Below are 27,774 nucleotides of genomic sequence, written 5' to 3'. Positions count from 1 at the left end.
TGCCATCATTGCAAGGCATGCTGTCTTCGCAAGGTGTGCTGTCTTGGCAAGGTGTGCTGTCTTGGCAAGGTGTGCTGTCTTGGCAATGCATGCTGTCTTGGCAAGGCATGCATTCTTGGCAAGGTGTGCTGTCTTGGCAAGGCGTGCTGTCTTCTCAAGGCATGCTGTCTTGTCAAGGTGTCCTGCCTTGTCAAGGCATGCTGTTCGGGCTATGCAAGGTGTTTTGCCTTGGAATTGTGTACCATCTTGGCAAGGTGTGCCATCTTTGATATGTGTGCCATCTTTGATATGTGTGCCATCTTTGCAAGGCATGAATTCCTTACAAGCCGTGAATTCTTTGCAAGGCATGCTGTCTTTGTAAGGTTTGCTGTCTTTGCAAGGTGTACTGTCTTTGCCAGGTGAGCTGTCTATACAATGCATGCTGTATTTGCAAGGTTTGCTGTCTTTGAAAGGTGTGCTGTTTTTGCAAGATGTGCTGCCTTTGCAAGCAGTGCTGCCTTCACATGGCATGCTGCCCTAAAAGGCATGATGCCTTCGCAAGGCGTGTTGTCTTTGAAAGGCGTCCTGCCTTTGCAAGGTGTGCTGCCTTTGCAAGGTGTGCTGCCTTCACATGGCGTGCTGCCTTTGCGAGACGTGCTGCCTTCGCAAGGTGTGCTGCGTTTGCAAGGTATGCTGCCTTCTTCAGGTTGGCTGCCTTGACATGGAGTACTACTTTTGCTATGCATTCCTCCATCACAAGGCGTGCTGTCTTTGCAAGCCGCGCTGTCTTTGTAAGGCTATTTGTCTTCGCAAGGCGAGCTTTGTTCACAACGAGTTCAGCATTCGCAAGGTGTGATGTCCTCACAAGGTGAGCTAATTTTGTAAGTCATGCTGCCTTTACAAGGTGTGCTGCCTATGCAAGTCGTGCTGTGTTGCCATGACATGCTGTTTTGGCAAGACATGCTGTCTTCGCAAGGTGTGCCATCTTTGCAAGTCGTGCTGTCTACACAAGGTGTGCTATCTTCACACGGCGTACTGCCTTTGGAAATCGTACTGTCTTCGCTGTCTTGGAAAGGCGGCACGCACTGTAAAGGCAATATGCACTATAAAACAAGCACACAATGGAATGGCAGCACAAGCTGCAAAGGCAGCACATGCTGCAATGGCTGCATATGCTACAAAGGCTGTATATGCTACAAAGGCTGCACACCATGCAAAGGGTGCAAACGCTGCAACAGCAGCACATGCTGCAATGGCAGCACACACTACAAAGGCAGCACATGCTACAAAGGCGGCACACAATACTAGGCAGCACACACTGCAAAGGCAGCCCATGCTGAGAAAGGCAGCACAAACTGAAAAGTCAGCACATATTGGAAAGGCGTCACACAATGGCAAGGTACTGTACACTGAAACCCAGCATGCACTGGGAAGCAAGCATACAATAAAATAACAACACACTGTAAAGTGTCACAATGTGGATAGGCAGCACACACTGAAAGGCCGGAAACACTAGAAAAGCAGAAGACAAAGGAAAGGCACCATGCATGGCAAAGGCAGCTTGCACTTTAAATGCAGCACACGCTGCAAAGGTAGTAGGCACTGCAAAGAAAACATGCACTGCAAAGGCAGCACACACTGCAAAGGCAGCAGGCCCTGCAAACACTGCACATGCTGTGAAGCACATGATGATAAGGCAGCACCTGGTGCCATGGCAGTACACACTGCATAGCCAGCACTCGCTGAAAAGGCAGCATACATTGGGAATTCAGCAAATGCTGCAAAGGCAGCATGCACCTCCCTCTATAACAGCACATGCCTCTATAGCCACACTCGCTGCTATGGCAGCATGTGGTCCTATGGCAGCACATGCTGTAATGTCAGCATGCGCTACATTGGCAGGATATGCAGGAAAGGTAGCACATGCTGGAAAGGTAATACACACTGTAAACGCAGCACAAGCTTGCACATACATCTGAAAGCCATACACACTTGAAAGGCCGCACACACAGCAAAATCACACACACTGGGAAGGCAGCTCACCATGGAAAGGCAGCATACTCTGGAAAGCCAGCATACCCCAGAAAGGCAGCACACCCTGGAAAGGCAGCACAACCTGGAAAGGCAGCACACCCTGGAAGGGCAACACACCCTGGAAAGGCAGCACACCCTGGATATGCATCACAACCTGGATATGCAGCACACACTATAAAGGCAGCACACTTTGGATATGCAACACACACTATAAAGGCAGCAGACACTGGAATGCATCACAAACTGGACAGGCAGGACTCACTGGAGATGCAGCACACAGTGGAAAGGCAGCACTCAATGGAAATGCATCACAAACTGGATAGGCAGCACTCACTAGAAAAGCAGTGCACACTAGAAATCCACACACAATGGTAGGCAGCACAAATTGGAAAGGAGCACATGCTGCAACGGCAGAACACGCTGCAATAGCAGCACACACTGCTGTGGCAGCAGCACGCTGCAATGGCAGAACATACTGCCATGACAGCACATGTTGCAAAGGTAGCACATATTAGAAAGGCAACACACATTGGAAAGTCACCTCATATTTTAAAGACAGCACACATCGGAAAGGAAGCACACATTTAATATGCAGCAACACTGGAGAAGCACACATAGTGGAAAGCACCACGCTGGAGTCCGCAGCTCATGGTCGTGCGGTAGCGTTCTCATTTCCCACGCTCAGGTTCGATTCCTGGCGGGGTCAGGGATTTTCTCTGCCTCGTGATGACTGGGTGTTGTATGCTGTCCTTAGGTTAGTTAGGTTTAAGTAGTTCTAAGTTCTAGGGGACTGATGACCATAGATGTTAAGTCCCATAGTGCTCAGAGCCATTTTGAACCACACTGGAAAGGCACCACACACTAGAAAGGCACCACGTACTGGAAAGGCATCACACACTGGTAAGGCTGCAGTCGCAGCGTGAGCTGCCTCACACTGTGTGTGGTTTTCAAGTGATGTGGCTCTGCAGTGTGTTCTGCGTTTCCAGTGAGTGTTGCCTATCCAGTTTGTGATACCTTACCAATGTCTGCGCCTTTCCAGTGTGTTCTTCCTTTCCTGTATATGCTGCTTTTCCAGTTTGTGCTGCCTTTCCAGTGTGTTTCAGGCTTCTCAATGTGTGCTGCCTTTTCAGCATGTGCTGCCTTTGCAGCATGTGCTTCCTTTGCTGCATGTGCCTCTTTGCAGTCTGTGCTGCATTTGAACATGTGTTGCATTTTCATTGTGTGCCGCCTTTGCAGCATGTGCTGCTTTTGCAGGGTATGCAGCCTTTACAAGGTGTGCATCCTTCATAAAATTTGTAGTATTTGCAATGCTTGCAGTGATTTCAAGGTGTATAGCATTCGCAATCTGTGCAGTTTTCACAAGGTATGCTGCCTTAGCAAAGTGTGCTATGTTCACAATGTGTGCTGCCTTTGCAATGTTTGCAGCCTTCACAAGTGATTCTGTCTTCGCAATGTGGTTCAAATGGCTCTGAGCACTATGGGACTTAACATCTGAGGTCATCAGTCACCTAGAACTTCGAAATACTGAAACCTAACCAACCTAAGGACATCACACACATCCATGCCCGAGGCAGGATTCGAACCAGCGACCATAGCAGTTGCGCAGGTCCTGACTGAAGCGCCTAGAACCTGTCGGCCACCGCGGCCGGCTTCTTCACAATGTGTGCTGCCTTCATACTGTATGCTGGATTTATACAGTGTACTGGCTTCACAAGGTGTGCTGCCTTCACAAGTTGGTCCTCCTTCACAATATGTACTGCCTTTGCAGTGTCTTATTTCTTCACATGGTCTTCTTCCTTTGCATGCTGTGCTACGTTCGCAAGGTTTGCTACTTTCGAAAGGTTGACTGCCTTCACCGGATATGCAGCTTCCGCAAGGTAATCTTGCAAAGGCAGCACATATTGTGAAGGCAACACACCTAGCTAATGCAGCATTTCTTGTGAAGCAGCACTCCTTGAGAAGCCAGCACATCTTGTGAAGGTAGCACATCTTCTGATAGTAGAGGCAGAAAACCTAGCATAGGCTGCACACCTTGCGAAGGCTACACACTGTGTCAAGGCAGAACAGCTTGCAAAGGCAGCACACCTCACGAAAGTAGCACACCTTGCGAAGACAGGACAGAATGCAATGGCAGAAAATCTTGCAAAGGAGAACACCTTGCAAAGAACAACTGCCTTGCAAAGGCAGCACACCTTGTGGAGGTTGAACACATTGCAAATGCAGGACACCTTGCAAAGACAGCACATTTCCTAAATACAGTTCTCCTCCAAAAGACAGAACATATCCCAAAGGAACCACACCTTCTGGAGACAGTTTACTTTCGTGCATATTGTCCACAAACTGAGGAAAGAAACATAGGATGTGAAGTTACCTTCCCATTCCTGCGTATTTTTGCGGGAACGGTCGCAGCATTCGGCATGTGGCAGTAGGTGTGCAGGGTTGAGGTTCCGTCATGACTTCTGGTGTGGTGGGCGCCCTGTCGCTCCACATCAGCTGTGCACGCGAGTGCAGCGTGCTCAGTGCAGCTGCTGCGCCACACTTCTGTGTGCAGCACGTTGGTCTCTGTTCCACGGGTGTAGCCTGTACGACCGACCTTCCAAGCAGTTAATAATTAATGTAAACCCAGCCATGTCGCTGTTTTGTGCTCTACGTGTTAATTTAATGGTACACTTGTCTTACGTTTTATAATTCAATAGAAGGGTTCCGATTAGGAGATTGACCTCTTGGACGTAGAACGCCTTTGATATCTTCTGCCAAAATGATGTTACCTTAATGAAATCTGAAGAGAGGGACAATTTCGTATTTAAAGAAACTCTGCTCGTTTACTGCTACCAGGTGGAACATATATATTAAATATCCAGGTGTAGCAAACAGTACAAGCTACAACTGTATTACATGTGAGTTTTCAACGTGATCCCCTATTATGTCCTCTTTCGCGGGTATCACGGTCTCTAATTCATCTCCAGTTCCAGCATTAATTACAGTACTATATCCCAATACATCGTGTAGTGCAGTAACCTTTACTTCTGTAACTAGAATAATATCAACGTTTGCCTCATACATAAAGTCTTTCAAGCTACTTGCTTTTAGGGAGCTCCCTATGCTGTTTATGGATTCATAATGTATCACATTTCATAAATTCAACTCTTTCATCGCATGCAGTCAGTATGAAAGCTATGGATAAGTGTCCCATACGTATCCACGTCTGTCGCTTGGTTTGGATGAGGTAACCATTCCCGTCCCCCCTTGCAATCTTAGTAAGCATGCAGCGAAAATCGTGCACAGACACACATGTCAAACTCTTAAATTGACCGAATCAGTTCGATAGCTGTGATTCACGGCCTAGTGTAATGCCACCATGTGTTTGAAACCTCCGCAAAGAATTCTGTTGCATGGTTCATACTGATGTCTCGATATCGCCATCGTGTAACTTACAGCAAGTATTTTATTCTTGTCGCTCACCTACGTTAAGGAATGTAGGAAACATTTACCACCTTCCGATATTGTTGTCATTGTTAGTAAGTAGAATAAAAGTAGTCTCTGGTCAGGAGAAATTAAAAGCGATTATTTGTTTCCACAGACAGAGGTTAACAATTCGTATCAGCACACTGTACCATCCAAGGGGCAGATTCGTTACTCTGTCGTATGCATATAACGAGATAACATAAAGACTTTACGTCACAGCTACTCAGTTTATGGGGCTAGGTAACCTACACACATCGACATCATTCACTTCTTGTTTGCTGAGATAGTATAAATTTCGTAAGTAAAATGACATTGCAAGTTGTTGTTGTAGTGAACATCTTCTAAATGCTTAATGCAAAGACACTATTTACACACGGTCATCCTGACTGACGATGCGAGGAAGTAAATTGACTGGCTCGGTTAAGAGGTGTATATAATTTTGATTCGTTTCACAACAGATTCACGTAGAATGGTCATTTTTGAAAGTTTCGGCGAACAATACAGTTAAGACTTTGATTACGATACATGCATCACATTCTTGTAAAGCTATTGTATTAAACGTGTGCTACTGTCGATATTAATCGCAATTGCAGAAAGCAGCAATGAATATGTCTCGTCTCGTTTCTCCGGCCGTTTCCCGTACTGTGCGACCCACAGAGCTCTATCGCTGCATCAGCGGTCGATTGTTGCTGTTGCCGCCAGGGAATGATGGCAGTTAAATTCAAATTTCCTCCAAGTATAAGGGATTCTACGATATAAACGAAAATGAAAAGAAGTAACGAAAACGGCAACTAGCAGTCAAACTCAACGTTCCTAGTGGTTTAATGCTATGACAATTTTAAACAATAAACTGCGCAGTGGAACTAGGAGCTTTCACAGAAATCTGCAATATACCCTCGATGGACAAACTGATTAAAGTTTTCGTCCTTGCCACTTCTCATTTTACAGACAACTGATTCTGACTACTTCTTGTGAACTGCACTTAACTGAGGCCATAACTCATGTCCAAGTTGTCTGTTTCTATTACTACTATCGTATCTTTCTTAGGTAAAGAACGAGCAAAATAGCGGTTTAGCGTTTAGCATGCCATCATACAGGATACAATTTCTACAGTCAGAGCATTTTCTGTTGCGGCATAGGAATGATTTTGTGATTACATCTACATGGAATTCATCTGTAACTTTATAAACTCAATATTTAGTAAGAGGGCCAACCGAATTACATACTGCACAGTGTGAACAATTGCTGCAATTTCGGTGGCAACAACAACAAACAACCAGTGAATGCCGAGATTTGGCTGTAGAATAGTGGCAACACAGAGCTACCGTTGTAGCCGAGTGGTTTATGAAACCTTGGCCGTGACCACAGCGGCTGAGGAGCGTCTACAGCCGTAGCAACCGCACAGCAGCCCACACTGAGGTGTGACGTCAGAAGGCACCCCTGTCTCGGTTGACTACCCACAATGTGTTTCGCTGCATTTGATCAATTCACTATTTGCTCATACCTGAAACGTCAGTATGTTTTTTTTATCAGTATAAACAAATGAAACGTGTTGTATAATACTTCCCTACGAGGGGCATTATTACTAACAATTTTACATTCAATTTTTATCAATAGCTTATTTGCTAGTTACCCCATTTCCCCTTTCTACGCTCAGGTAGCGTCAAGCAAATCACGTGTACCTTCGAAACTTGGACCTTTTTACCAGGTACATCTCTAGAAGTATTAGGTGCATAACATGTCTTTGTAATTTACACGCAGAACTTAATTTTCTACGAAAAAGACAGACGTCAATCCGTATCTCTGTTTAAGATACGCGTCGGAATCTCTCCCTACTTGAAGCGGCGAGCGTATGTCCGAAACTCCGCCCATAGCTCATCCCCGCATATACTGCCGACTGCAACGTGCGCGCCCAGTAGTCACTGATCAGTTACGCCATTGTAATCTGTCCAGAGCGAGCTGTTTCGCCGTCCACAGATTATTACAGAACGTGCACGGCCTTTATATCCAGTTTATGTATTTTAGACTTTCCGTTTCAAGGTTTGCCAAATGACAGTCGCTCCCAGTCCGTGTTTCACGACCGCTTTCTTTGCAGTCTGCCGCCGATTGTGAACTTAACTCCTTTTCCTGTCACATAACATTTGTTCCAACGTTGATTCTAATGACTGATGCCTCTTGTTACTCCATGCCATGAATGGTTATCTGCATTCCGAAGAGCTAAATGAAAATTAATGCAACGTAGACTATTATTTTAAACTGATGGAAGTAACAGTTCTTAGCGAGTAGCCTCGAACCCGATATTCAATTCAGAGTTTACCTCGGACGAGAAAAAATGTTCTGTGTAGTGTTGAACGCTGTGACGAAAAAAGGAATCTATTTATTTCCATTCTCTAGAAAGGCAGTACAAAAAAATCAACTTATCCCATATCTGTAATACAAATTTATTTGAAAGCGCTGGCCATCGCTACGATCGTACGAAGGCAATCCTAAGTTTATTCCACACCGCCAGACTGCGTTATGCGATACTCTCTGGCGCTGTGTGCTGACGGATTTTAAATCGCAGCCGCCTGTCTCTGTGACGTGGCAGTCTTGTTCGCTCACAGTTATTTCATATTTCGTGTTACCTCCTTTCATTCTAAAAGACCGCAGCCTTCTCTCCACGTACACAAAAACAGATTTCTATTTTATTTTTTTTTTCATTTCACGAAAATGCGTGATTCGCGCCGAACCAGCGATACGGAAAGACACGTTGTATTGGCGCCTCGCGTGGCAGAAGACGTTGACTGCGAAAGGAGTTTCGGAGGACGCAGTGCAGCCGTTGGTCGACAGATGGCAGTAGGCGACTTGCAGTGTCCGGCAGTGATATAAACAATAAGACGCTAAAAAGAAATAAACAGCGCGGAAAAGAGTAACATGTCTACTGGGCATCTTGTGACACGCGGCGATCAAGGACCTTGTATATAATAGTGCACACGAAAATTCTGATAGCCTTTTGTTGAGAATTGTAAATCTCGAAAGCGGGAGAAATGTTAAGCGTAAAAATAAAATCTTTGCTTCTCTGTGTTTCCGTTTTGTAACAGGAAAGGTATGTTAATATTTACTTTCATTGCGTGAAACGAAAAGTAAAACATTCCTTAGCAGTTCTACATATGTCTACCGAGTGTGTTTTTCACAAACCGATCTTCCACCACCACTTGTGGTTCGTCATGTAAACACTATCATATCGGTTTTCGAAATGCGGTTACCGGTTACGGATTTTTTACTGTATTTTAAAAGTAAAACACACTACCACAACATTCCATCATTTTACCGCTTGTAGCACAATCATTTTATCAGAGACTAAGTAAATATTGAACTCCTGGGAATGCGGTCAGCGCTCTAGTCGGCTCATCTCTGGCGTGAACGACGTTGCACGATGACAAAATCTCGCTTAAACGGCACTGCTTAAGTTATGCCTTTTTTCACATACGTGGCACATACGTCTCTGGATGACTTCCAAACGGGTCGTCCCCCATGTTCCGCCACGTCACTCGAATACCAGCACTGCTTACACGAAATCGCCAAATAATGACATTGTATTGACTGTGAACGCATTTAATTATGCTTGCAGATCTTAGTAACGTAGAAGCGGAATGTATTTTTCTGTTGATTCTCCCTCTTCTGCAGCCCACAGAGCTTTGTCAGTGCCCCAGCCATTGATTGTTGGTGCTAGCCATCCGCAACGTCGGCGGTGGAACTTTCTAGCTAGTAATGTCGATTTTATTAAGTAAATGAAAACGGAGGAAAATGATAATAATTGCACAACCACCAGTCAAACATAACGTTTAGCGAAGTTATAGGCGAGCAAAGCCTTAAGCCAAAAATTACGACAATGGGGCACACATAACCGTTATTCCATAAATCCACATTCAGAGTTGGGCCTTCCACGCACAATGTCGCAAAAGTTACCGTTATGTCCAAACGAAATTACGCATCGTATTCTTCGATGAAAAATGCCACTGACTTCCACTAATCACTTGTGGCGTGATGTTTTCATAACACTTCCACCTCACTACAATAAACGGTTGTGAGCTCTATTACACATTCTGTCCGATGTAGAAGCACTTCAATATTTCCGCAATAGTAATTTATGAGATACTCAAAGCTGTCACCTTTGGTCCTCTTAATTATCACGTCAGTATTCACATATGTTATGTGAGCGTCGACCACCGGTTTGTTCACACGGAAAGATGATGATTTACTGTCATCAAACAGCACATGTGTAAACCGAATCACAAAACTCGTCGTTCATCCGAACATGAGTTAACTATCGCATTCGTCTCTAGAAAACTGTACTTATTGATAAAAGCGACAGTAATTTCCGTAACCGTTCTCTTTCCATAGCTAAATGTTTCGTCAACTGTTAATTGCATTCTTCTTAGTTCAAGGGTTTTCAGTTCTTCGGCAATACATAAAGCTACAGTTTCAAAGACGAGGTATTTATGAAATGCCACTAAAACAGGACTGCGCCGAAAATTCCGTTACGACTGGGAACAGAGTGTGTCGCAACGACATTCTTCCGACACACACTTCCGGCGTTCTTGGCCGGCTTAGACGTGAGTAACAAATCGAGATTCGGATGAATGTCTCCACCGCCTCTTCCTGGACCAGCTGACTCCAGCCGTGCTGCCAAACGAGGTGTCGACGTCTGCGACGCTGCTTCCCCCATGCTTAAAAGGTAAACGAGTAAACGAGTCTTGAGACTCCTCTGTCATCTGTCGATGCTACGGCAACAGCCGCCGTGCGGCTACAAGTTGCTGCTGTGCATTCTCCTCTCTGCGGCCTGTCTTTTCACACAAGTAATGGGGCTCGGTTTTACGTGAATATAAGTAACGTAACTATTTTTGCGTACAACACCACAGCCAATATTTACAGTTACTAGTAACTGCTTTTTCGCATTACTCATCTTAAATGTATTCAGGTTTCGTAATACCTTAACTGTTTTTGCATGTGCTTGTGGTCGTCGGCAAGCAAATGCATCATTACCAGCGCAGAAAACTCATCGTAGTGAAACCGGCATATGAGACGAATTTGCGTACCTAAAAAGGTAGCTACTTACGAGAGTTTACATGTATTCTGGAACCTACACAGCTTACTCTGTTATTGGCCACACTAAGAAAATAAAATTAGCACTCGAAAAATTCCGTCTGTTTAGGAAGTTAGGGAATGTCAAGGGCGCACTTTTTGTTTGGCTCTAGCTTTAAAACGCCATAAAAACATTTAGTTGTGTCTATGTAACCGTTTGCAACTCTGCACCTTACATATTATTTTTCTCGCCTTACCCGTGTTTCTACTAGCTGACTGGTGACATGTTTTCCTTATCACAGCATTTTCCATTGCGAAGTGGGGCTGTGGCCCTATACATATTCCGGCCACATACACTCCTGGAAATTGAAATAAGAACACCGTGAATTCATTGCCCCAGGAAGGGGAAACTTTATTGACACATTCCTGGGGTCAGATACATCACATGATCACACTGACAGAACCACAGACACATAGACACAGGCAACAGAGCATGCACAATGTCGGCACTAGTACAGTATATATCCACCTTTCGCAGCAAGGCAGGCTGCTATTCTCCCATGGAGACGATCGTAGAGATGCTGGATGTAGTCCTGTGGAACGGCTTGCCATGCCATTTCCACCTGGCGCCTCAGTTGGACCAGCGTTCGTGCTGGACGTGCAGACCGCGTGAGACGACGCTTCATCCAGTCCCAAACATGCTCAATGGGGGACAGATCCGGAGATCTTGCTGGCCAGGGTAGTTGACTTACACCTTCTAGAGCACGTTGGGTGGCACGGGATACATGCGGACGTGCATTGTCCTGTTGGAACAGCAAGTTCCCTTGCCGGTCTAGGAATGGTAGAACGATGGGTTCGATGACGGTTTGGATGTACCGTGCACTATTCAGTGTCCCCTCGACGATCACCAGTGGTGTACGGCCAGTGCAGGAGATCGCTCCCCACACCATGATGCCGGGTGTTGGCCCTGTGTGCCTCGGTCGTATGCAGTCCTGATTGTGGCGCTCACCTGCACGGCGCCAAACACGCATACGACCATCATTGGCACCAAGGCAGAAGCGACTCTCATCGCTGAAGACGACACGTCTCCATTCGTCCCTCCATTCACGCCTGTCGCGACACCACTGGAGGCGGGCTGCACGATGTTGGGGCGTGAGCGAAAGACGGCCTAACGGTGTGCGGGACTGTAGCCCAGCTTCATGGAGACGGTTGCGAATGGTCCTCGCCGATACCCCAGGAGCAACAGTGTCCCTAATTTGCTGGGAAGTGGCGGTGCGGTCCCCTACGGCACTGCGTAGGATCCTACGGTCTTGGCGTGCATCCGTGCGTCGCTGCGGTCCGGTCCCAGGTCGACGGGCACGTGCACCTTCCGCCGACCACTGGCGACAACATCGATGTACTGTGGAGACCTCACGCTCCACGTGTTGAGCAATTCGGCGGTACGTCCACCCGGCCTCCCGCATGCCCACTATACGCCCTCGCTCAAAGTCCGTCAACTGCACATACGGTTCACGTCCATGCTGTCGCGGCATGCTACCACTGTTAAAGACTGCGATGGAGCTCCGTATGCCACGGCAAACTGGCTGACACTGACGGCGGCGGTGCACAAATGCTGCGCAGCTAGCGCCATTCGACGGCCCACACCGCGGTTCCTGGTGTGTCCGCTGTGCCGTGCATGTGATCATTGCTTGTACAGCCCTCTTGCAGTGTCCGGAGCAAGTATGGTGGGTCTGACACACCGGTGTCAATGTGTTCTTTTTTCCATTTCCAGGAGTGTATTAAGAGACTGTTATGATTGTCCTGATGACAATGATGATGCAAAAGTGAAAGCCTCTCTTGCTGATACACTTTGGAGACGTCATAACAGCCACACACGCGACTCATTCATTACGAATGGCTCTGCACTGCCACATATGCTAGCTCTGTAATGGAGTGTGGCTGGCCTCACATTCTCCTCACTAAAATAATACTGTGAGTGCTCTGGCACATTATGGTTTTTTGAAAAAAGTAAATTCTTCGCTATTTCAAAGCTCTCAATTTTGTTCTACTGTAAGTGTAAAACAGTTTGAAAACGTGGAAATGGCGGATATCTGTTCGACTGTGTTTTACTCTCTGGGCGATAAGCGCAAAAATACTTTTTTAAGGCATTGTCTTCGCCCCGACAAACGAATCTCCTGTCCATTGTTGACAACATGCTGACATAGTTCCCGTCGCGTCTTCCACCTCGAAATTCTACAGTAGTCTGTTTCACATTTCTGCTATACGTTAAAAAAATACCGCAATTTTTTTTTTTACTACGAAAAACGAGATTATCATTTTTATTTCTTCTTGTGAAGTGTGCTATCCGTCGCGTTTAAATGACCGACATTGCACAGTTGTACCACAGATTGGCACGATTTGTGTATCTACATACTCCTCAGAAATCATTGCACACTTTGGGCAATGATTTCTAATCAGGAAACTTATTTTACACTTCGCTTCGTAACGATTTGGTTAAATGTACCGCATGTGGTTTTACGTAGTTACTGTCTACTGAACTTCAAAGTTATAAATCGCTCGTAGCGCATTCCGTCATTTTGCCGTATTTAGCACTTTCTACCATAGACGAAGTGTATTGGATGGCTGAGAATTCGACCATTACTGTCGAGTCACGTCTAGAAGTAACAGGGTGAGGAAAAACAATTTGACCGAAAGTGCAGAGCAGGAAGGCAGCATCAAATGAAGGAATTTCTGTATTGCAAGTGTCAGTTGAATATTTCGGGTGCTATGCCAACATGGCAACGGTGGTCACTTTGAACATTTGCTATGACATACTTATAGCAATAAGTGGCGGATCGTTTTTTACTCATTTTCACCTTTTTAAGACATATTGAAACATGAGACATGGACATCTGATTCTCTTCATTTCTAAAAACGTGCTGTGTCCTAAGTCAGCTAAGTGCGATACACGTGTAAGTGGCGCTTTAAATTTCTCTTGTTCTCATGGTGACGGTTGGTTAGTTCACACAGCCTGTGTTTACGTATACATTTTCTGTAAACTACCAATCATTTAGAGCCAAGACGCTCGTGTGTGGGATTTTAATTACGTTCCGGTACCGCCGAAAATATTCAGTCGCGAAGCCTAGTTGCTATACTCAAATTTTTGTGTTTCATGCTGCGTTTCGACGATACACTTTTGGTCAGATTGTTTCTATGCACCCTGTATGACGACGCCGGATGGCAAACTTCGCTGAATCAGAACAGCTTAAATTTTTCTTTTTTTTACGAACGCTGGGTGACTGCCACCCATATTCTGCCACGTCACTAGAACGCCAGCACGCGACACATAAAATCACGAAACCAGTTTCAGATCCGCGTAATTACACTGTACCGATTATGTGCATATTTAAACGTTAATCACAAATGTAGAGAGCAGTAATGTGTAAGATGAATTTCTTTTTCCGTTAGTCTTCCGCGTCCTGCAACCGACAGAGCTTTGTCGCTGCCACAGCGATTGATTGTTGCTGCTACTACGCAGAACGATGTCAATTTTAAAGTCTGCCGCGAGTAATGGCGGTTTTCTGAAGCAAACGAAAGCGGGAGAAAAATGTGTATGCATCATCTGATCGAGAGTGAATCCATAATTGGCACAGCGACTTAATTTTTAATATTTACGAGCAGCAGAGCCTGGCGTAGCCGTCCAGTTGCGAGATGCGTGTCCATTCCGACACGTGAATCGCATCCCTAGTCGCTGGCAGTTGTAACATTGTACTGCATTCGAAGTGTGCTCTTTCGCACACCGCACCTACATGGATGGACTTGTGTCTCAGCTGCCTTCAGCTGACGGTATCCTACACTCCTAAGAAGGAGACCATTCTGTGAGAAAATCTTCTGGAAAACACGTATAGAAATCGTCAAAAAATACCTTCTGAACCTTTTTATCCCAGCCAGTTAACGCTTGTGCTACTTATATTATGCTCACTTTAATGACACACGTAGTGCAGAATATGCGTAGCGGTAAGGGATGGAACTTATTTACACTCCACGGCTTTGAAGACGTATGATGGCTAGAAAAATTCCTGTCGAGTCGGGGCGAAACCTTAAACAAGTACACAGGATTAGCAGATATGTTGTCACCACCCATCGATGGTGAAGGTTTAATAAACAAGTTGACAGCGTCGTCTGTTTCGCATCGAGGCGGAATATAATCGCAGTGTGAGAACCTGTCTTACTTCGTGGCAATGTGTCCAGCTGTTGTCCTTCTGTGCTTCTACAGACTGCATTCGTATCTGGTAACGGATAAGGAAAAAGATCTATCATCGGCCTTAACGCACTGCGCATGTGAAGAGGAGCACCGTATGGAAACTAACAAGTAATTTACTGGAAAGGTGATAAAAATGAAAAAAAAAAATCTTGCGTCAGCGATATTATTCTGTCGTGTCTGGGCAGCGCCGAATGCGAGAACGAACGCCACCAAGGCTTTATTTTATTTTACGGCGCCTGTTTGCGTTGTACGGCGCTCGTTCGCGCACGTGAAACTTTGGACACACACAGCGTTTCATACCTTAGACCGTAGTCACACACATGTAGACGGCAAATGCATCTATCCTTGCCGTGTCGAGGTTCGAAACCAGGTGGATAAGACAGTTGCAGTATTAAGCACTCATTTCAACGACGGATCTCCGTGTCGCATTAGCGTCACACGTGTAGCAATTCGGTTAAGCTAATTTCCCCAAGACTCGCAGTGCTAATCCGGTATCTATCCTCGTTGTGTTTGGTCAGATGGGACGACAGCAAACGTTTCACACACTGTCCTGACAAGTCTTTATTTTCACGAACGACAGAATTCCTGTTCTTGTTAGACTGTGGCTCACTTAGCTGGCCGCTTCTACAGAAGAGCAAATATCGGTCTGCCGGGAAGCAAACAATTTTCTGGCCGTTTCCTCAGGAGTACGTGTGATGTGTATCATTATGCCTTAAGAACTAACATCTGTGATGTCCGAATTTACACAGAATAAGAGGCTATGGTCCCTGCATCCTCCAGTAGAGATACCGACATAGTATCGAGATATGAAGCGTGAAGGACCGAATACGTTACTGATGGAGGACGCCCGTATACCGAGTTAGAGATTAACATCCCGTCGTCTCAAAATCTTCGTCATTCGTAGCGTTTTACACCTGACGACCGACACGCATCCCTGCTTTCAACCCATGGAAGGATTCTGAAGCAGGTTTGGTGCGTAGCTTGTGGAGCCAGTTGAGTTAAAATTCTCCCTTTTGAAGGAAGAGTGTCCAACCATTCCTCAGTGCTCCGCCACCGGGCAGACTGTAACGACGTTTGTGTCACGTGCGCTTGTGCCGGTCTGCAAGCACTTGCATAGTAAGCAGTGCTGGTAATTCACTGCCGCACACCCATCCCGGGAAACGCATAATATGCAGATGTAGACACCTACTTTGGAAAATGTACGCACATTGCCCGCATCTCGTGGTCGTGCGGTAGCGTTCTCGCTTCCCACGCCCGGGTTCCCAGGTTCGATTCCCGGCGGGGTCAGGGATTTTCTCTGCCTCGTGATGGCTGGGTGTTTTGTGATGTCCTTAGGTTAGTTAAGTTTAAGTAGTTCTATGTTCAAGGGGACTGATGACCATAGATGTTAAGTCCCATAGTGCTCAGAGCAATTTGAACCATTTGTACGCACATTCTGTACCCATCGCGGCAGGCCTCGTTCCGTGGTACACAACCGTGACGTCACAATACGGACACACTCGCCCTGTTTATTACGGCCCACTCTGCAGCGCCAAACGTGCAGCCCCTGCCTTCGACAGAGCTCGGCCTTACAGTTTTCTCACTAAGACGATGCGTTTAGTATTGCGAAAGATTTGTCCTATAATTAAGTTTTAGCGTTTAAATGGTGTACTGTTTGTTCTGCTACTGCTTTAATATGTTATCTAAACATATAAAACGCACAAATTTCCATCGCTTTATTTTCTGCATCGACATTCGAATTGCACAGCCTTTGTTGCCCAAGAGTTTTCGTTGTGGTTTGCTTCCTCCTCTGCGAAGTAGTGCTGTGATTTCTTGTACATTCCATCCACGTATCAAATCAGCATGAAAGTTGCCCTAATGAGAATAGAGAAGAAATTTAACATAACTAGGCGCTCGTACGAAGTGTGGTGTCCGCTCTCCGACGTGTCGCAAAAGTCCATACCAGGAAAGCGCATTACAAAATGGCACGCATTGTGTATGTTGATAATCTTTAAAAACCGTGTCCCAATTACGGCAAGCACAGTTGCTAAGCTAAAACTAGTGTGTACTAATAAAATGTTTAATATGTCTCCAATACACTGACTTTACATAGGAAAGCGTCTCACGTTGAATTGCTAGAACAATAATTATAAAAGGTGGCAATGTTATTTACGCACTATCTTTTAAATAGATATGATGGTATCTGATACTCAACTACTAATGCAAAGAAACGTACTGATGCTAAAATGTTTTAAATTCTTGCTACCATTTAATCTTTAAAATTTAATAATTCTCTTCCTGTTAATATTTAATTAATTGACTTACGTCGTTCAGATTTCGTAACGCTGACGGCCTTTAAAGTTGTTCAGTCCCTGTTTTGTTTATTTCAATTGTTGCGAGCCAGCGATGGTGCAATATTGTTCGCTTTCAAGTCTACACATTTATAAAAATCAGGTCCAGGAAACACTTTTGTGATCACGGTTGCGATTCAGACGGTATTCGCGTAATTGTACTGATTAAGAGTTATCGTTTCCGAAAGATGCAGGTTCGATCAAAGCTGTGTGCACTTTTGCGCGTATAATGAAAATATTCCTAACACGTCGCGTAACAAAAAGTAACATGCGAATCACAACCGTGGTCAAACGAAGAAAATATATGATGACATAAATGTTCTTCGCTGTTATTCGGGACAGGTTTAGATTAAACACCGCAATCATCAGTCTTTTTAAATCACAGTACGATACGCTTTAGAGATATTTGTTTTGAATAACTTGTATTTACCTTTTCTTATACAATATGGTCATTGTCCGCAAGGATTATCTGTCTCTCTCTCCTTTTTATAGCCTTTATACATTCACATTACATACATCGATTAAGAAACTTTTCTTTCTCTACCGATCAGTACAAGATCAAAATCCGCCCAGACCAAATGTCTTACATAGAATTAGTTCTCACTTAACAATCATATATAGTTTCGTAGTACAAACAATGCTAGTTTACATTGTATGATCAATGCTAGATTAATCCGTGCAATAGAAAGTCTTTGATTCAATGAGCAAAAAAATTTAAATAATAAAATTATAATTACATTTTTAATATCGTCAGTTCTTTATATCATGAAAATAAGGTTTGACATCGTCGTAATATTATTTTTCATCGTTGTAGCACTATAACGTACTCTGAATATTTCTGTGAATGACGCATACTACTTTTGTTTCGTTCAGACCGACGCTTCGAAGTAAATATCGAAACTGCTTTGGAGTTTATCCTCGTACGGTTCCAGAGGCTACATGTAGCAGCTTTCAGTGTAATCAGGATTCGTGACAAATGAAGCTGTTTTGTCTTCTGGTGTTCAGAAACTGACAGCACCTCTTTGTTCCGACAGACTATGCTTGACCGTTCCTACACGTGGACCACGTCACACGCGTTTTGCTCAGGTTGTGCCGCAGGTGTATATTGAGACCAGAAAGGAAAACAACGATTAAATCATTATATATGAGTTCCTCTCATTCACTTCTGTGCCTGTTATTCAGTTCTCGCCGTATGCGATGCTTTATTTGGGAAGTAAGGAGCGTCTCTAGTTAGTTTCGGTAGCAAACTTTTGCCCACAGCTGAAACTCAGTTTCCAAACCACAGCTGCCATGAAATGAGGTCGCCTTTACTAGTGAGGCGATGAAGCAATTTCCCAACTCTGGGTAAATCTTCTGTTTTTTACTTTCATTGCCTAGGGGAATTCATTGAAAGACCATAGTGTTGTCTCCCTTAACCCATAGAAAACACGATAAGAAATATTAAGGTCTTCCGATTAAACTACAGTTAAGAAAAGCCTTCACTTCATCATCGTAATCGGATTTCCTTCTCGGTCACCGCTCTATAGCTGTTCGGTATGAGATAAACGGACAATTAAAATGACGCGGTGTTTATAAATTGCCGCGAAACCTGCTGTGGGCCGACAATTCAGTTACAACTGGGAACGGAGTTGCTCGCGACGCCATTCTTGCGTCAGATGCTGTCGGTGCTCTGGACGAGTTAAACTTGAGTAGCGGTTCGGGATTATTTTATCAAGTTCCATCGCTCTTCTTTTGGTGACCGTATCATTGTCGTCGTACTGCCAGGGAAGATGTCGATGTCTGCGACGCTGTTTCCCCACGTCGGGGCGTCAATGATTCGACGAATTACTCTGGAGTACAGCCGCTGTACAGGTTGAAACTACAGTTGCGAAATCTCATCTGTGCGGCCTCTCTGATGACAGAATACGTAAAGCCTTTGTATGAAATAAAAAAGTCTGTTTACCTCGGTTTTGCGTCGTTAACAGTACTGTCTATATTTGGCAAAACACACGTGCGAATTATTATACATAGTTAAGCCGAACATATTTCTCGGTCCCGCGGCCTACAGAGCTTTGCCACTGATGGCAGTTCGACTCTCTCGCGAGTGATGGCTGTTATCTGAAATTTTTTAAAATCTACCCACAGCAGGAGTCGCGTCGCCCGCCATTCACGAGATGCGTGTCCGTTCCAACATGTGAATCACACGCCTAGTCGATGGCCAGTTGCACCATTTTAATGCATCCCGACAGTGCTGTTTCGCAGTCCGCACATTCATGGGCGGCCTTCTGTCACAGCTGCCTCCAGCTGATGGTATCCTAAATTTCTGAGGAGGAGGCGGAGGTTGTGTGAGAAAATCTTCCAGAAAACACGTATAGAAATCGTCAAAAACCACCGTCAAAACATTTTTATTCGGGTCAGTTGATGCATGAGATTCTGTTTTATCATGCTCACCCGAATCACACGCTTTGTGTGGTAAGAGTTGTTACGTATTTACGCTTCAAAGTTATGAAGACTTGGAACGGTTAGAAAGACTCGTCTTGAGTCACGGCCAAGTCTTAATCATATACGCATTATCAGCGTCTATATTGTCACCAGATATTGACTGTGAAGATGTATAAAAAATTGTCGACAATTTCACCTGCTTTGTGCCGATGCGGAATTTAAACGCGGTGTGTATCCACAGATTCCATTCGTAACTGGAAACAGATTAAAAAAATCTATCCAGAACCTTTACACACTGCACCTGTGAGGACAAAGAACACGTTCAAGTCAAACAGTAATTCACTGACAGGGCGGTGGAAATTAAAACAAAAAAACTTGTCTCATCCATAATCTTTTGTCCTGATGCTGAGCAGAGCAGGTCGCGAGAACCAACGCCACAAGAGCTTTGTTCACGGTGCCTGAATGCGTTACACGCTGTACGTCGGCCTGTGTAAAATTTTGGACACAAACCGTGTTCCTTAGCTTCGGCCAATCTCGAAACTCTGCCGTACTGCCCATCATATTCTTGCCATATATTAAAACAATCTTCCAAATTTTTTTGATTATCACGTAAAACAAAAGTTATTATTTTGATTGTCTCTTATTAAACGTGCTATCACTCGTGTTTCAATAGGCGATATCGCAAAGCAGTCCCACGAGCCAGTGCGATTTGTATGTCTACTCACTCTTTCTAAATGATTGCCCAGTGTGGGACAAGCACATCTGCGGGAAATTCATTACGATACAATTATTATCTAGTATTCGAATCTCTGATTTGTCGGTTATATACATATTTGGGGAGGTGTATGCGACCCTCAAATCGTTTTGTGACAGTAAAATAGTAGGACTGCTACTACATTCTACATGTGCGATGTCGATGCGGGATGTGTCCCTACAACCACAGCCGCCTCTCGCTTAGTGGCACAGCCTCCGGCTCACAACAGTGGCTGGTGACAAAAACATCCCCTAACCCTGCGTACAGCGGTGGGAATGTGAATTTACTCCAAGTCTTCTGCCCACATCTAAACGCCTAATCTTTTCAGGTGCAAAACGCTCCCACCAGTGCCCGCCTCGTATTTCTTTCGACAACGAGCGTAATCCCGGTCGATTAATACAGCAGCCAGCTTTAATGGGCCTGGATAAGACTTCTGAACATCCCTTTACGTGTGATGTGCTCCTCACACTTTTCCATCTTATATTTTCACGACCTCCGTAAGGAATTCGTACTCTACATTACATGTTGACGTCCTCCTTTCACAATACGGAAACACCGCCAAGTTTGTTTCATTGTCGACAGTTGCTCAGCGGAGACCATAGGTGTGAAACGTATGAAGCTTGGAACGCACCGCAGGCGTTCGTTCCGGCTAGTAGAATTGGTTAAGGTTTACCATGTAAACATGACTACAGCGAAGTGGTTTCCGAAATTTGGGGCATCCCAATGTAGTGTCCCGCGTGGTCGCCGTCTCTGTCGCGCCTTTCATCTTGACTGCTCAGTACAAACATGGAAACTCGCAGCAGGTATCCGATTCTGTTAGCCCACCTTGATGGAGGGCTAGAAGCAATATATTCACCACATTTCAGTATAATCAAGACAGTTAATAAGTAGAATAGTGTTTGCCTCTGGTCAGGAGAAGGAATAGTGGCTACTTGGTTCCATAGTGTCGTTGATATTTATCGAACCAAAAAAAAATAGAGGAATTAAATTCACCGTATTCATCAGTCTCTGAATCCACACTTCCACATCATAGACACTATAAATTTATTTCGTCTTCATTCACGATGATAGTTCCAATGTCATAGACCCAGTTAAGTGTTTTGTTTAATTTTTAACGCTTTGGAAACTGACCAACGGTGCATGCTTTCACTAATACCGATTCTGTGGGGTCTCATACGTTGCTCCATAATAGCGTGACAGACACAGTCACGACATTTATGCGGTTACCGCTCCACTAGAGAACTTTTTGTAATCAGAAAACATATTACACGTCTAATTCCGTAGTGCCTCGTTATACGTGTCACATTTCCTTTAACATAGTTACTGTCTACTGAACTTTAAACTTACAAATCGCTACGAACGCATTCTGACATTTTGCCATTGTTAGAACATCCTAGGAACGATTAAGTGTACTGGACTCCTGAGAATTCGAATAACATTCTGTAACGCATCGTCTGGCATATACAGGGCGGAAAAACTATTTGACCAAAAGCGTAGGGCACAAAGAGAGTGTCAAACGAAGGAATCTGAGTATAGAAATACAGGCCGCAGTTAAATATTTAAGGCGCTATGGCAGCATGAAAACGGTGGTCAGTTTGAACATTTTCTATACATACTCCTGTTAATTAAGTGGTCGCTCATTTTTCACTCATTTTCACGTTTTTTAATTATACTCAAACAAGAAACATGGGCATGTGATTGTCCTCATTTCTGAACAAGTACTGTCTCGTTCGTCAGCTGAATGCGATACACGTGTTTGTGACGCTTTAAATTTATCTTGTTCTAATCGTGACGACTGGTTAGCCCAAACATTCTGTTTATGTTTACATTTTCTGTAAAATTCCTATCGTTTTGAACAAGGGCCTCAGTATGGCGGATTTCAATTACGTTCCCGTAGCGCTGAAAATATGCATTTATGACTCTTAGTTGCCGTACACAAATTCCTATGTTTCATGCTGTCCTTCCGCCCTGCATTTTTGGTCAAACTGTTTCTGCACGCCCTGTATATCGGTGCTGGATGGCAAACCTCGCTCAAATAGCTCTGTTTAAATTATTCGCTTCATACGTTCGTTACACATACGTCACTGATTGACACCCAGCCAGGGTGTCCGCCTATATTCCGCCACGTCACTGGAAAGCCAGCACGCGATGCACAAAATCACGAAACCAGCACCAGATTCGGACAGTGACACTGTACTGATCATAAGCACATTCAGACGTTAATCGCAATTGCAGATCATAGCCGACTAAATCTTTCCGTTAATTCTCCGTCTCCCGCAGACCACAGAGCTCTGTCGCTGCATCAGCGGTCGATTGTTGCTGCTGGCGCCACGGGATGATGGCAGTTAACATTCAGACTTTCTCCGGAGTAACTGGGATTCTGGTAAAGGAATGAAAACAGAAAGAAGTAAGGAATGAGGCAACTCGGAATCAAACACTACGTTTCTGGTAGTTTAATGCGATGACCATTTTGAATGATAGCTTTCGTCATGCAATTACAGAAACCCAGGTTTTAAGTTGCGCCCTCCACAGACAAACTCACTAAAGTGATCGTCCGTCCCAAGTTTCATTTTAAACACAACGGAATTACGCTATTTCCAGTGACCTACACATAACTGAGCCTGTAATTCATGACGAAGTTGACTATTACTACCACTACTACTATCGCATTTTTTTTTGGTAAAGAATTAGCACAATGCTCACACGAGAAAGCAGTCTTGCGTCCATCATGCAATCATCCTGGAAACAATTCCTCCAGCCAGAGCATTTCTTTTTCCGACACAGGAATGATTTTACAATTACCTTTGCATGTGATCCATACTTTACTGTATAAACTGAATATTTAGTAAAAGGGCGAACCGAGTTAAGTACTGCATAGTGTGAATGAATGCTGCGATTTTGCAACAAAGAACAACGGGCACAAAATACTGAGACTCGGCTACAGATATCTGCCGTCATCGAGCTGCAGTGGCAGCTGAGTCATTCGTGAAATCTTAATGGCGGCCACGGCTGCCGAGGCTCGTCCACAGATGCAGCAGCAGCCCACAGTGTGGGGTGACGTCACAAGGCACCCCTGTCTCCAAGACAACGCGCGATTTGTTTTGCTGTATGTAATCACTTGTTTCTCTTTATAGAGCATTTCCATATTTACTCACCTTTGAACTCCAGTATATTTTCTCGGTATCAATACAATCAATTTAAACGTTCTGTATAATACTATTTTACGAGCGGCACGATTATTAACAATTTTACATTCAATTTTGTCGGGCACTTGTTCGTTAGTGTATTTCCTCATTCTAAACCCAGCGTCAAGCAAGTTGCGTGCACCTCTGAAACTTGGCCCGCCTTTACAAGGTACATCTCTAGTAGTATAAAGTGCTTAACACGTCTTTATGATTTGCATGCAAAACTTCATCTTCTATGAAAACAGCAGACTTCATTTCGCGTCTGCTGCCAGTTGTAAGATGCATTCCAGTAACGTGTCCCACTCACTGATCAGTTACGCCGATTTTAATCTGTCCACCCGGTGCCATATCGCCGCCCACAGATTTCTGGATAGCCCTCCTACTTAACAGAACTTGTCCGGTCGTTGCCTCCCGCTGCTGTCGATGTAGTTCAGATTTTCCGTTTCAGGATCCGCTAGACAGTCGATCGCTCGTAACACGCGGTCCGCGACCGCTTTCTCCATAGACTGCCGCCGGTTGTTAATTTGGCTCTTTCTCCATTCAGATGATGTATCTTCCAGCGTCGCACCTAACTGCTTATGCCTCTTGTTACTCCATGCTACGAATTGTGCCCTTTTACTCAAGAACTAAAGAAAAATTAATGCCACGTATTATTTTGAGTAGTTGAAAAGTACACTTCGTAGGCAATATACTTGCACCTCACATTGAAATCAATTTTTTTTCCTCTCAGGAAAAAAGAAAAGATGTTCCGGGGAGTGTTGGAATGTGACGAAAAAAACAGTATTTATTTCCATTCTTTGCATAAGAAATACGAAACATAAACTTATTTTATGTTTTAATATGCTACTACTTATTTGAAAGCGCTGAGCAACGCTTCGCTCGAGAACGAAAATAGTCTGAAATTTATTCTACGACTCCTGACTGCGTTATACGATATTCTCTGGTGCTGTGTGGAGGCGAATATGGAACCGCAGCCGCCTTTTTCTCTGGTGTGGCGGTCTTGTCCGCTCACAGTTATCTCATTTTATCTTCTGTCATACATATAGGCTACAGCCCTCCCTCGTTGCCCACCACAAGAGATTATGTACGAATGTTCTGTCTTTATTTCTGGGAAGTGCGTGATTCGGACCCGAATCAGCGGTATACGCTGTGATGGCGCCCCGTGTTGCAGAAGAAGGTAACTGCGAAAGAAGTGCCCGCATCTCGTGGTCGTGCGGTAGCGTTCTCGCTTCCCACGCCCGGGTTCGATTCCCGGCGGGGTCAGGGATTTTCTCTGCCTCGTGATGGCTGCGTGTTGTGTGCTGTCCTTAGGTTAGTTAGGTTTAAGTTGTTCTAAGTTCTAGGGGACTTATGACCACAGCAGTTGAGTCCCATAGTGCTCAGAGCCATTTGAACCATTTTTTTTTGCGAAAGGAGTTACAGAGGACGCAGTGTCGTCGATGGCTGACAGATGGCAGCATGCGACTTCCCGTGTTAAGCTTTGATATGGGAATATGCCGGTGAAACGGAATACACAGCGCGAAAAAGATGTATACGGGCTCCATTGTGTATAATATGGACACTGAAATTCTGATACCTTTTTATAGTAAATTATAAATGTCGAACGGAGGAGAATGTTTAGTGCAAAAATAAAATTTTTGAATCTCTTGTGTTTCCGTTTCGAGAAAGAAACGGTATGTTAATAATCGCTTCCATTCTGTCAAACAAAATATAAACGTTATTTAACAGTTCTACACACGGCTAACGAATGTGCTTTCCATAAACCGAACTGCCGCTACCACTTCTGGTTCGTCATGTAAGCGCTATCCTATCGACTCCCGAAACCTGGTCACCGGTGCCGGATTTCTTGCTGTATTTCGAAGGAAAAAAACACTGCCACAGCATTCCATCATTTTACGGTTTTAAGCACTTTCATTTTATCGAAGAATTGAGACTGCGGTCAGCACCCTTGTCATGTCATGTCTGATAATGTGTAACAGTGCAGGATGACAAAACACCGCCCAACCGCCCCTGCTTACGTTTGCGTTTTTTCACACACGTCACAGATCGACTACCGAAAGGGACGCCATCCGAACGCCAGCACGGGTTACAAAATATCGTAAAACCAGCGTCGCATTCGCATACTGACACGGTACTGACGTTGGGCACTTTTAATCGCGGTTGCAGATCGTGGAAAGATAGAGCTGAGTTTATTTTTCCGTTAATTCTGCGTCTGCTGCAGCCCACAGAGCTTTGTCGCTGCCTCAGCGACCTATTGTTGCTGCTGGCGCTCCACAATGTCGGCAGTTTATCACTTGCTCGCTGACAACGGCGGTTTTATGGAGAAAATGAAAACGGAGAAATTATAGTAAATGCACAACCACCAATCAAACTTTACATGTAAACGATAAACTAAATGAAATGATTAGTAAATGGACACCCTAGCTGCAACAGGCGTTGATATACTTCATTGGGGACATGTTGAAAATGTGTGCCCCGACCGGGACTCGAACCCGGGATCGCCGGGGCACACCTTTTCAACATGTCCCCAGTGAAGTATATCAACGCCTGTTGCAGCTAGGGTGTCCATTTACTTATCATTTCAAGCAAAGCTGCAAGATCATCAACGGTAACTGTTCTTTCGGGAACGGATACTATCGTCATATATAAACGATAAACCTTTAAACGATAAACAACGTCGGTGGGGCACACATAACTGTATGTAGTCCATTTAAACCCTCATTTAGAGTTAGGCCTTCCACACACAAACTCGCAAAAGTTATCATTCTGTCCAATCGAAATTACGCATCGTATTCTTCAATGAAAAATACTACTCACTTCCACTAATCACTTGTGGCGTCGTGCTTGCGTGACAGTTCCACCTCCCTGTAGCAAACGATTGTCTGCTATATTAAACACTGTCCGCATATAAAAGCATTTCAATATTTTCGCAATAGTAATTGACGAGCTAAAAAGATTTTTCGTCTTGTTACTGCTTAAGTATCATGTCGGCATTCACAAACGTTGTGTGAACTCCCTGTTAACAGGGATTGATAATGTTTTATCGCTCTGAAACAGCGGCTGAAACTCGTATGCAGACGTAGAAACCGAATCGCAAAAGTCGTCGTTCGTTCCAACAGAAACTACCCATGATACTGGTCGCTATAAAATGATATTAACTTATATAAGAGAGAATAATTTCCATAGCCGTTGTCTTCGTAAAGCTGAATGTTCTGTAAACTTACCATCATAATTAGTTCAGAGGCTTTCGTTTCTTCAGCAATACGTAAACGAACAATTACAGAGACTGGGAACCGTGCCGAAACTTTCGTTACAAATGGGAACGGAGTGTATCGCAGCTACATTGCCCTGACACACGCTCTCGGCGTTCTTCGCCGGATTAGCCGTGAGTAACAAACCGAGGTTCGGACGAATCTCTCCGTCGCCTCTTTCTGGACCAGCCGACTGCAGCCGTGCTGGCAAACAAGGTGTCGATGTCAGCGACGCTGCTTCCACCACGGGTTAAAAGTTATCGAGTCTAGGAGAGCCTCTGCAGCTCCCCAACGCTAAGGCAGCAGCCGCCGTGACGGTACAAGTTACTGCTGTACACTCTCGTCTCTGCGGCCTGTCTTTTCACGGAACGGATGTTCCTTGGTTTTACCTGAATAAACATGACGTAAATAATGTTGCCAAAACACTACGGCGAATATTTACATTTATTACTAACTGTTTTCTCGCATTATCGTCCTAAGCATATTCAGGTTTCCTAATACCCTCACTGTTTTCACATGTGTTTGTGGCCGCCGGCAATCAAATGCGCCATTAGCAGTGCAGGAAACTCACCGTCGTCAAACCAGCATCGGAGACAAATTTGCTTACCGAGAAAGCAACTTGTGAAGGTTTACATGTATTCTAGAGCCGACACAGCTTGGCCTGTTGTTGGCCACACTAAGAGAAGACATGTAGCACTCGAAAAAGACCGTCGTTTCAGGAAGTTAAGGAATTTCAAGGGCATACTTTTTGTTTGGCTCTAGCTTCAATACACTCTAAAATCGTCTCAGAGGTGTTTATGTTACCGTCTGCAACTCTGTCGCTTACGTATAATTAATCTGGCCTAAACTTTTGTTTTAGGAGCTGACTGCTTGAGATGTTTTGCTTAATTTGGCACCTTCCATTGCGACGTGGTGCTGTGGCCCTTTACATATTCGGCCACACACTAAAAGAGTGTTACAATTGTCGTGATGATAATGGATAGAGAATGAGTTGTTGTTATTACTGTATCTCGTATTATCGAGAGCTTAGTGCGTAGCTGTGCTGTCT

The 27,774-nt window shown here is 44.5% G+C and overlaps 1 protein-coding gene across 1 annotated transcript in view; it reads left to right on the top strand.

The window, feature by feature from the left end:
• The first annotated feature begins 1,105 nt into the window (after positions 1 to 1,105).
• Positions 1,106 to 27,774, top strand: part of LOC124741116 (protein phosphatase 1 regulatory subunit 12A-like) — a 64,448-nt gene continuing 37,779 nt past the window's right edge. Inside the window, exon 1 of the mRNA XM_047248650.1 lies at positions 1,106 to 1,341. Coding sequence (XP_047104606.1) covers positions 1,106 to 1,341 — 236 coding nt within the window. The remainder of the gene's footprint in view (positions 1,342 to 27,774) is intronic.

This window comes from Schistocerca piceifrons, unplaced genomic scaffold, assembly GCF_021461385.2.
Source record: "Schistocerca piceifrons isolate TAMUIC-IGC-003096 unplaced genomic scaffold, iqSchPice1.1 HiC_scaffold_1870, whole genome shotgun sequence".
Classification (NCBI taxonomy): Eukaryota; Metazoa; Arthropoda; class Insecta; order Orthoptera; family Acrididae; genus Schistocerca; species Schistocerca piceifrons.
The sequence above is the reverse complement of the archived record's forward strand: the minus strand, read 5'-3'. Positions and strand labels throughout refer to the sequence as shown.